Source organism: Cryptomeria japonica, chromosome 8, assembly GCF_030272615.1.
Source record: "Cryptomeria japonica chromosome 8, Sugi_1.0, whole genome shotgun sequence".
Taxonomy (NCBI): domain Eukaryota; kingdom Viridiplantae; phylum Streptophyta; class Pinopsida; order Cupressales; family Cupressaceae; genus Cryptomeria; species Cryptomeria japonica.
In genome coordinates this window covers 159,616,304-159,628,186 of record NC_081412.1, presented here as the reverse complement: position 1 = coordinate 159,628,186, position 11,883 = coordinate 159,616,304, and the positions used below count along the sequence as shown (strand labels likewise).

Sequence of the window (11,883 nt, the reverse complement as noted above, 5' to 3'; positions counted from 1 at the left end):
TGTATTTTTTTTGTTTGATATAATATTAGGGGAGTTGTCTCATATGCAGCCATTAATCTTTAAAAAAAAAATCATTAAATTAGGTGATCTATTAGGTGTAAGAATTATATTTTATGTAATAAGTGGAAGTATTATTTTTCTTAGATTTTATGTGAAAAATATGTTTTTTAATCAGATTTATAAGATATTAGATCTAAGACATTTTATTAGGGTGTGTTGTTTCTTCTTTAGTAAGAACTAGAAACTTATTCTATTTTTATACAATTCAATCTTTATGTCCTACCAGAAGCTAAAAACCTATTTCAATTTTACACAATTCAATCTTTGCATGCTATTAGAAACTAGAAACCTAACTCATTTTTACTTGTCAAGCCTAAAATTAGCATGTAAGATCTCTAAGATTGACTAACTAACTTGAATGGCTCATTTATTAATTATGACAAGTTAATTTACTTTAAAAAATTATCAAGAACTCTTTTTAAAAACTTATGAGTACTATCAATTTTATTTCATTTTTAATTAAATATTAAGTTATTTGTTGGAGGTAATATTTTACTAGAATATGTAGTTGAGAACTATAAAAGTGTGAATATAATTTATGATATTTTTAATGTGCATTTGTCTTGTGATAAACTGTATATGAATCTTCCTATAGTTCATACTTTCTCTAAGTAAAGTAAAATTATATTAACATTGAGAATAAGAATTTTTGGATTCATATGTTTTATTTTTTTATCAAGTTTTATTATGATCTTTATTGATTATGGAAAACTCATTTTCTTATCAACATTGTTAAAAAAAATTGCTAATAAATTTTAAAATAAGTAAATAAAATATTACCAACAAATCATATAATAATAAGATGTGCAAGTTTGCCTAAGGGTTCCCCATTATCGTGTACAAATTCATCTTTGATAAATATAGATATCATTAGGAAGACCAACATTATCATATCATTAGGAAAACCAACCAAACTATTATCATATCAAAGTTTATTTGACAAGGAAAAAGTGTACCAACATTATCATCAAACTATTAAAAATCTTAAAATAAGTAAAACAAATACTAACAACAAATTTTAAATAAATTTATATATTTAATTATTAAAAAATCAATGGTCAATTATAATAAAAATATTTAATACAATAACTTAATTTAATACAAAATAAAAAATAGTATACAATCATTTTTTAAATTTTATTTATTTAAAATTATATACACTCGTTATTACAATAAATTGTCTATTATCATTAATATCTTTAACTATTGGAAAAAAAATTAAATACTATTCTAACAAAATTTATATACAGTAAATTGTAATTAAATTTTATTATATAAGAAAAAATATTTAATAACATAAAATTTCTTAAATAGTTTTTAAAGTAAATAAACTCTGTATCAAACATTTAAAATATCAATCATAATTTATAAATATTTCAAAAATTATTAAATAAAAATTATATTTAGTATAATAATATTATTTTTTTACTGATTAAAGTAAACATCTCAGTTCGTCCAACATTTCAGTTTCACTCCCAGCTTTTAATTGTTCTTAAAATTGTAATTTAACATTATTTAATATATTTTTTTATTGGGAGAGTAAATAACTTAATATATTTGATGTAAAATCATTTCCTAGATTTAGTGTGGGAAATTTAAAGATATGTTTGAATTAGATTTACTAGATATTAGATTAAAAATTCACGTGACAAGAGATTAAAAGGACCGTCTTATAAGGATCTTGTAAATAGTGTCATGTTTAGTGTGGATTCTTCTCTACCAAATAATATTAGGAACTAGAAACTTGTCTCATTTTTATACAATTCATTTTTTATGTTCTATTAGAAACTAGAAACCCATCTTGTTTTTACACAACTCATCTTTTTGTTCAATTAGAAACTAGAAACGCATCTCGTTTTTATACAATTTGATCTTTACATCCTACTAGAAACTAGAAACCTATCTGGCTTTTCTACAAGTCAACATCTTACACTTTAATAAATTAATTAAAAACTCAAACCCAACTTCATCTAGGTTCAGCCTATTGGCTTGTGCCCCCGTATCGGGTGGCAAAAAATACTTCCTGAAGGCCCTAGCTGGGCTGGCAGCTCCCGGACTTCATGCCCTTGCTGAGCTTCGTTTTTCTACATGTCAGTATTTCAACTTCATCTCTTATAACATCTCATCTTTACGCGTCAATATTTCAACTTCATCTCTTAAAACACCTCATTTTTACAACCGAAAATGTACCATGCAAGTCACTGATCACATTAAAAAGTTTAACCGACACTTTCAAGAAAAAAAATATCCAATTTTAAACTCCAAATGAATTGATACTGGGTTTGAGCTTGTGAGATTCAGGAGACTGAAAACAATTATATTTCTGCAGCAAGCTATCTTTTATCACTTTGTCTTACAATGTACCCGTGCATTGTTTGTAAGCTTCTGCCCTGTAAATGCAACATTGCATTTAAGCCATTTTCTATTTTGAATAACCAGCAAAACTCTCCTAGCAGCAATCGGAATGCCTTCTGGAACAACCAGACCCAACAACATACTTCAGGTTAATATATCTCTCTTTATTTTTTATTTTTTAAAGATATTGCAGAATGCAATAACTAAATTGATACATCTATGAATGTATTATAAATGCAGGATCTTTCAGTGGAGCAGCAGAAAGGAGACAGCATATTAAGTTGCAATCATCTCTGGCATTTTCTTTGCCGAATATTCACAAAGGTGATATTAATGGATACATTTATGGTTTCTAAATTAGAACAATAGTTTGAAAATCAAAGTTAAAGGTATTTTTCTTTCTATTCAAAGATTTTGTATTATTTATGAATTTGTTTTGTTATTTGGTATGGGAATATGAGTTCATGTTTATGGTAATACTGAAATATATGTTCATTTTAAGGGTCAATGATTAGAGTATCCATTCTATCAAAGTTATTCAGGACATGGTCTCATCTCTTCAATCAACTAATTTGATACATTTATAAATGTATTATATATTCAGGATCTTTCAGTGGAGCAGCAGAAATGGGGTTGAGGCAGCAAAGTATTAAGTTGGACTCATCCCTGGCAATTCCACCACTGGCATTTTCTTTGCAGAATACCCACAAAGGTGATATTAATGGATGCATTCATGGCTTCTAAATTAGAACATTTATTTGAAAAAGAATAAGTTAAAAGGGTATTTTTAATTTTATTGAAAGATTTTATATTATTTATGACTTTGTTTTGTGATTTGGTAAGGGAACATGAGTTCATGTTCATGTTGATACAAGAATATGAGTTCATGTTAAAGGGTTAAGGACTGATAAGTATCCATTCCATCAAAATGGTTGAGGACACGATTCTAGTCCCATCTCTTCAATCAACTAATTTGATACATTTGTGAATGTATTATAAATGCAGGATCTTTCACTAGAGCAGCAGAAATGGGGTTGACGCAGCAAGCTACTAAGTTAGAATCACACCTGGCAATTCCATGGCTAGCAGCTTCTTTGCCAAAAACCCACAAAGGTGATATTAATGGATGCCAGTAGTTTGAAAAAGGATAAATTAAAAGGGTATTTTTCATTTTATTCAAAGATTTTATATTATTTATGAATTTGTTTTGTTATTTGTAAGAGAACATGAGTTCACGATCATGTTAATAAGAAAATATGAATTCATGTTAAAGGATTAAGGACTGGGGTATCCATTCCATCAAAATTGTTCAGAACATGATTAGAATCTCATCTTTTTATATCATACATCTGTGAATGTATAAATGCAGGATCTTTGAGTGGAGCAATAGAAATGGGGTTGAGGTCGGAGGGTATTAAGTTGCAACCACCTATGGCAGGTTGTTTGTCAAATACCCACAAAGGTGAGAATAATGGATGCATGGTCTCTAAATTAGAATACTAGTTTGAAAAAGGATAAGTTAAAGGGTCTCTAAATTACAACAGTAGTTTGAAAATGGATAAGTTAAAGGATTATTTTCTTTTTATTCAAAAAATTTATATTATTCATGAGCTTGTCTTGCTAGGGCAATATGAGTTCATGTTAAAGGGTTAAGGATTGTGGGGTATCCATTCCATCAAAGTTATTCAAGACACCATTCCAGTTCCATGTCTTCGATCAACTAATTTGATACATTTGTGAATGTATTATAAATGTAGGATCTTTTAGTGGAGCAGCAGAAATGAGGTTGAGGCAGCAGGGTATTAAGTTGGAACCACCCCTGGCAATTCCACCTTTGAGATTTTCTTTGCCGAATACCCACAAAGGTGGTATTAATGGATGCATTCATGGTCTCTAAATTAGAACAGTAGTTTGAAAAAGGATAAGTTAAAAGGGTATTTTTCTTTTTATTCAAAGATTTATATTATTTATGAATTCCTTTTGTTGTTTGGTATGTGAACATGAGTTCATGTTCATCTTGATACGGGAATATGAGTTCATGTTAAAGAGTTAAGGTCTAGGTATCTCTTCAATCAACTGATTTGATACATTTGTGAATGTATTATAAATACAGGATCTTTCAATGGAACAGTAGAAATGGGGTTGAAGCAACAGGGCAATAAGTTGGAATCAAATACCTACAAAGGTAATATTAATAGATGCATTCATGGTCTCTAAATTAGAGTAGTTTGAAAAAGGATAAGTTAAAGGGTATTTTTCTTTTTATTCAAAGGTTTTATATCATTTATAAGTTCATTTTGTTATTTGGTACTGGAACATGAATTGATGTCCATGTTTATATGAGAAATACGAGTTCATGTTAAAGAAGGAGAAAATTGTTAGGGTTGAGGCAGCAAGGTATTAAGTTGGAATCACCCCTAGCATTTTCTTTGCCAAATACCCAGAAAGGTGATATTAATGAATGCATTCATGATCTCTAAATTAGAACAATAATTTGAAAAAGGATAAGTTAAAAGAGTATTTTTCTTTTTATTCAAATATTTTATATTATTTAGAGTTCTTTTTGTTATTTGGTACAGAAACATGAGTTCATGTTCATGTTGATATGGGAATATGAGTTCATGTTAATGAGTTTATGTTAAACTGCTAAGGATTGAGGGATATTTATTCCATAAAAGTTGTTGGGGATATGATTCTAATCCTATTTCTTATATCATGAGGGATATCCATTCCATCAAAGTTGTTCAGGATATTATTCCAGTCTCATCTCTTATATCATACCTAATAGAGTTTTAAACCTCAATACATGGAACATCTACATTAATTGTATTTATTCAATTGAACTACAATCTATTGATAAAAATATATTTTTAGAACCTCCCATAACCAGAAGTTTATCTTTTCTGTACAGTTATTAAAAAAACTATGAATGATTGATCCCATCTTTACACATGTTTTCCATATTAATATTGACCATGTTCTTAGAAGCAGCCAGAAGAATCTAGATGCTTCAGTATTCTTAAATATTCTAAATGTGGCAGATTTATTTTGTAGTTAGAAACTGTAGTTAATAAATTCTATTCATAATGACTGTAATCAAAAATTATGAGCGCAGGATACTTTTATGGAGCAGCAGGAAAGGGGATCCTCCAACACAAAAATATTAGTTTTCAATCACAGATAGCACCTCCTTGGCCTCATACAAATCACAGAGGTAAGTGAATTTACTGACTATGAAATATTTATTAGGTTGCACTGTTAAAGACCTAAAGTGGATCCTAGCTTAGATAAAACCTTCACAAGGAATAAGCAAGACATGGCTTTTATTAAAAAATAATTAAAAAAATAAAAATTAAAAAAATTAATTTTTTTTTAAAGGTGATATAAGAACAGTAGTCATATATTTTTTACTTAATGTTAGTTTATCATGATGAAAATCTTTTTTTTGTTTATCTAGAAAGAAAATCGCTTTGTTTTATTGTTATATGATAATTTATTTTTACTTAATGGTTAATCTATCTAGAAAGAAAATCACTTTATTTCAGTGCTACTTGATAAATTATAGGAGAATCACTTTGCTTCATTACTACAAGATAATTTAAAAGTATGTGACAGTTAAATTTTATTTATTTAAGAATTGTGTAATAATAATGTTTTTGATTAAAAAAGCAGAGTTAACTAGGGTGCTGACCCTTTACATAGCCAAAAGACTATCATAAATTTAAAAACATCCCAAAGATGGCAACAGACCAAGCAAGGGTACAAACCCCAAACTAACAAGTCAGATAGCCAAACACCTATCAAACCTACAACAACCCACCCCAACTCAAGAGTAGGGAGAAACACCCAAAACTTGACAAAAGGGGGGTTGGGAAAGGGAGGCAGTTTTTCACGCCTCAATTTTACATAAGGTAAAGACTTAAGCATAAAACAGTAAAATCAAAGAGGGAAAACATAATTAAGCACCAAAAGAAATAGATATTGTAGTTATAGGTGGATCACCATCATCTGATTTTTAAACATCTAGGTTACCTCACTAAGGTGAATAAATAGCAACTTAAACTAAATTAATTTTATTTTTTGATATTGATCCATAATTGATATAGATATATTCTATAATACAATTCATCAACACTTGTATACTTTTTCTGCTTATTTATATTAATTTTATAAATATCACATGGGTGATAGATAAAAATAGGTAGTTCATGGTTAATTTATTTATTTATATTGCTTTTATAAATACCACATAAGAAATAATGTGTAAGACAAACTTAAAGAACTTTTGATCTTTCCAGGTTAAATATTTGTTTTCTCCTATATAATTAACATGTATAACATCTTTCCAGGTTAAACTTTTGGTCTGTGGTTGCTCACAGGCATAAGGGGAAATCTTCTCCCCTGCCCCATACCCCCCCTCATGGGAATTTGAGTGGCCCATCCCCCACTTGAGTGGGGTTTGTTCCCTAGTTGTTTAGGTTCCTGTCTTGTGGTTCTCTTCCAACATCATCTCTCTTGATGTTGTTTTTTGTTCTCTTGATGTTTCTTTTTGTTAAGGGTCAGCACCCTAGTTAATGCTGTTTTTTAAATCAAAAACATGTATAACATTAGTTTTGGCAATCCTATCACAGCCACAATAATAGATTGTGATGGTCATTTATACTTTATATATTTCTCCATTAAAGATTCTAATAAATTGATCAATTAAAATAAAAACATATAAATCTTAAATTTTACTCTTAAACTATTTGATGGTACTATTCTTAAATACATTCATGCCTAAAATAGTAAGAATATAGTAAGAAAAACTATAGGGATTGAAGATTCTCTTAATCTAAGTATGGACTATGTCATGATCATTAGTAATGAGGTTTTACAAAGAGAGTTGATCTTAAACAACTAGTGTGTTGTAGTCAATGAATTGAATGTTTGAATGCTATTCCATAGTCATTAGTATTGTGCTATCTGAAGAGGATTAAGCTTAAACAATCAATACTTAGACTATAATGCACTTGTTGTTTGAGCTCAACCTTCTTCATTCAACATATCATTTTGATGGGAGCATAAATAATTAATTCATTGACTACAACACATCAATTGTTTATGAAAATCTTATAACACTAGTTTGAAAAAGATAAGTAAAAAAGATATTTTTATATTTATTCAAAGATTTTATATTATTTATGAGTTCATTTTGTTATTTGACATGGGAGCGCCACTTTATGTTGATACCTCTTTAGTTAAGAATTAAGGACGAAGGACTGAGGAGTATCTATTCTATCAAAATTGTTTGAGACACAATTCGAAACCCATTTCTTATATCATACCTCCTAAAGCTTTATACCTTGATGCATGGGTGACCCATCTCATATTATCATATTTTGTAAGATTTTAAACCTTGATGCATGAATACTTAATCAATTCAACTAAAATCTTCTGATTATAAAATATTTTGAAAACCATCATAACCAATAATGTAGCTTTTCTACACAGTTATAAGAAAATCTTTGATAATCCTGTAGCCTGTTCTCCATATTAATATTGACCATATCTTTAGAGTAGCCAGAATAATCCAGATGCTTCAGTGTTCTTAAATATTCTAAATGTTGCCAGATTTATTTAATTTGTAGTTAGAAATTGAAGTTAATAAATTTTACTCATATTGACTGCAATTGAAATTATGAACGCAGAATCTTTTTGTGGAGCAGCAGGAAATGGGATCCTTCAAAATCAAAATGATATTACTTTACAACCAGAGCTACCACCTCATGTTATTCACACAGGTAGGTCTTTCAGCTATCATCCTATCCTTATTTCTGCTGTTTATGAGATTGCACTGTTCAAATTTTATAATATTAAGGGCTGTCAAACAGATGGTAGCTAAACAAGCAAGAAATGGTTTATCTTTCAAAAAAAAAAATTATTAATAGGTTGGGGTCTTTTTTATGCTTATTTAATCAAAATATAAGGACAATTGTCCTCTTTTTTTATATAGGGTAGTGATGCTCTACAAAAAAGGAAGGATTAATAAAAACTTGGTTTACAAAAAGTAACTTTTTGCACTATGGATGTCTTATGGAGGTTCAAGATGAAAAGATGATTAATCTAAGATGTTATGCAAATGCGAACAAAAGCTAAAATAAGAGATTATCTAATTAGCTAGTGTTGATTTTTAAAACAAAAGAGTGAATATGATTGATTATCTAATGCTCTCTAAAAATGGCTATAATGCAAATGCATACAAGTTTTCAGGATCTGGATTATGAAGAAATAGGCTCTATTTATAAGTAAAATGGAGCAATGGATGGTTGAGATTGAGTAATCTCAACAAGGGTCAGGATTGAATGATATTCAATCCATGAGAGGGTTTTCAACCCAATCTCAGGATGACAAGTGTCAAAATGAGATGGGTTGAGAGGAGAGGGAAGAAGCATTAAATGTTTGACATGACCTGAGGGTTAACTTGGGAGTTAAGGTTAAAGTTGGGTTGAGTGAATAAATTCATTATCCAAAGAATAATGTTTTTATCCAATGGATAAACTTTTGTGCAAAGGTTAAAAGGATAACTATGGTCAAAGCAATAAACGTTTGAGAAGACACATGGGTCACATAAGAGTTGAGTTAGGGGTTAAAGTCCTTAACCATGGGTGCAAGTGGATTTAACCATTAATAGTCATGTAAGAGCCATAAGTGGTTTGAAAGACTTTAGAGGTTAAATTGTTGAACACACAAAGCTTTTAATGCTTTTCAAAGACTTTGAAGTCTTTGAGAAGTGACTCCTAGTTAATTAGGAAGGAGTTAGAAGAATCTAGAAGGGGGCTAGGATTTGCAAGTGGGTTTGGTGGGTGAGGGAAAATAAGATTTTTATTAAAATAAAATTCATTTAATTCAACAAATAAGTGCAAGTTACATTTAAGTGGGAGAGGATTTAATGATTTAAATAAATATTTTATTTAATTTATTTAAAAGAAGAAAGGAGATTAAATTAAATAAATAAGATTTATTCATTTAATTGATTGTGAATTTGGTTTAATGAATTAATTAAAATAAATTGAATAATTTATTTAATTAATAGGAGAAAGTTTGAAGATGAATTAATTAAATATTAATTTAATTAACTGATGCTAGTGGGTTGTTTTTTTAATCAAAACATAAAATAGTAAAATCAAAACGGGAAAAAAATTAAGTAACGAGAACTATAGACATTGTAGTAGGTGGATAGCAATCATCAAGTTTCTAATTTTGTTTCTTTGATATTGATCTATAATTGGTATAGATATTAACACGTGAATATTTTTTCTTTTTTTTTATAATTTGTAAAAACCACAAAAGAGGTGATAGATAAGATTAGGTAGTTAATGGTTAAATATTGATTTTACAAATACACATAGCACATGATGGATAAGGCAAGCTTCATAAATTTATATCCTTTCCATCTTAATTATTTTTTCTCTCCTTATAAAATTAGGGTACCTACATTAGTTTGGCAATCATATCATAGCTATAATGATAGATTGTGATGGTCATTTACACTCTATATATCTTTCCATTAAAAATTTTAATAAGTTAATCACTTGCTTTTTTCCATTTGCATAACTAAAAGTGAAGTAACAAAGATAGATCTATATCAATTAAAATAAAAACATATTAATCATGGTGGTACTATTCTTGAGTATATTCATACTTTAAAATAGTAAGAAAAATATAAAGATTGGATATTTTCTTGATTCGAGGATTGGTTAAGTGATTAATGTGGTTTATAAAGATTGTCTAGCCTAAACAACTAGCATGTTGTAGTTAATGTACTAAATGTTTGTGTGTTATTCCACAATCATTAGTGTTGTGATGTATGAAGAAGATTAATATATTGACTATAATGCATCGTAACAACTCAATCTTCTTCATACAACACATCATTATGATGAGAATAGATCCTACACATAAATAACTAATTCATTAACTACAATACATCAAAATCAAAATCACACATTATTATGATGAGAAATCTTTGTTTGATGGGGGCGTGTGGAAACCCGAGTTTGAAGGGAAATGTGTTCTCTTACTTTCTTGGCATTAAAATATGGAAGCTCCAAATACTTTGAATAAAAAGACCATATAAAACAATGTTAAATTTGAAGTGTTATAAATTCTAACAGTGGTTCAATGCAAAGGAATTTGAGATCTTCATGTAGAGTATAAAAGTGAGAGACCATCCTTTACAAATCTTGGTTGATCAATCTTATTTTAATTAATGCATGCCATGATAAGTGTAAAAAAACTCAATCGTATGTGATGCAATTTTAGACATACATTAGTCAAGTGTTTGTGATGATTTTCAATGTGAAAAATAACATATTTATGCATATTTTTCACATTTTTAATGCACTTGTTTTGTAAACAGTGGAAACAAACCATCAGTAAATGAACTTTGAAGCTCATTATCCACTTAAATAAAATTCATATTAGTAATAAAATCATGAAATCTCAACATATTTCATAACTGGTTCTTGCTCTTTTCTTTTTCACTCTATGAATTTCGCAATGAATATTTTCAGCTCAATATTGTATGAAAATGTTTCATGAAATAACTAGTCAAATTCATAAGAGAGGTGATACTTGAGCACGTGACAAGGAATAGAACTATATGAATATGTGACCACTTGAGCTTGTAGAAATAACCTAACAAGCAAGTCCTCATGAAAAGAGTGAAGTGTGTAGTTTTGAATGAAATAATGGATCATCTCTACCATCATACTTTGTGAAACATAGTGGCACAAATCTGGTTGGTAAAGGATAAGCCAAAATCACATATGCTTTAGAATTATTCATTTTTAATCTTTGTTCATAATCATCAATACACATATCTAGATAGATCAATCTACTCATATCAGGGTTCTAATAATGTAGAAGATCATGTTTAAAATACCCAACAAATTCACATGTAGGTAGATCATAGGTAAGTTACCCAAAAAAATGTAAGATAGTTACACATCATGCTTACAAAAGCCAAGTAAAAATTGTAAGAGAAGTCATTTATTTTTTCAATATGAAATGGAAAAGAGGGTACCCAAAAATTATTCAAAGATATATCATATGAAAGAATTAAAAGGTTGAAAAGAGAATTTTCATGGTTTTCAAAGAGGGGCACATCATCATGATGCATAAAAGTATCCATGCAGTCCTTCAAGGAAGGGCCACTTGAGTATGAAGAATGAGAACCATCAAAACAATACTTCTAGAGTCATCATAACCAAATCGTCATGGATTAAAACATTGTCATCTACATTATTAGATGCTAAGGAACTAACACAATGCTTCTCACAAAACCTATCATCAATAGATGATGATCCCAAAACATAAGAGAAAGACTATCATGATTCACATGTGGGAAAACAATGTAATATGAGAGAGAGCACAAATAAGGTATGTCATGTAGAGGTACATTTCTGGTAATAGAATCTAAGTACA

General features: G+C 29.0%; 1 protein-coding gene across 4 annotated transcripts in view; it reads left to right on the top strand.

Moving 5' to 3' along the window:
- Window positions 1–2,300: 2,300 nt before the first annotated feature.
- Window positions 2,301–11,883, top strand: part of LOC131044822 (uncharacterized) — a 163,371-nt gene continuing 153,788 nt past the window's right edge. For 3 of the 4 annotated variants that reach the window (XM_057978263.2, XM_057978264.2, XM_057978262.2), the window contains exons 1-9: window positions 2,301–2,563; window positions 2,656–2,739; window positions 3,020–3,127; window positions 3,421–3,528; window positions 3,785–3,877; window positions 4,173–4,280; window positions 4,529–4,600; window positions 5,531–5,629; window positions 8,106–8,198. In XM_057978263.2, coding sequence (XP_057834246.1) covers window positions 2,419–2,563; window positions 2,656–2,739; window positions 3,020–3,127; window positions 3,421–3,528; window positions 3,785–3,877; window positions 4,173–4,280; window positions 4,529–4,600; window positions 5,531–5,629; window positions 8,106–8,198 — 910 coding nt within the window. In that variant the 5' untranslated portion in view covers window positions 2,301–2,418. The remainder of the gene's footprint in view (window positions 2,564–2,655; window positions 2,740–3,019; window positions 3,128–3,420; window positions 3,529–3,784; window positions 3,878–4,172; window positions 4,281–4,528; window positions 4,601–5,530; window positions 5,630–8,105; window positions 8,199–11,883) is intronic. The other variant, XM_057978265.2, reaches the window with a different exon arrangement.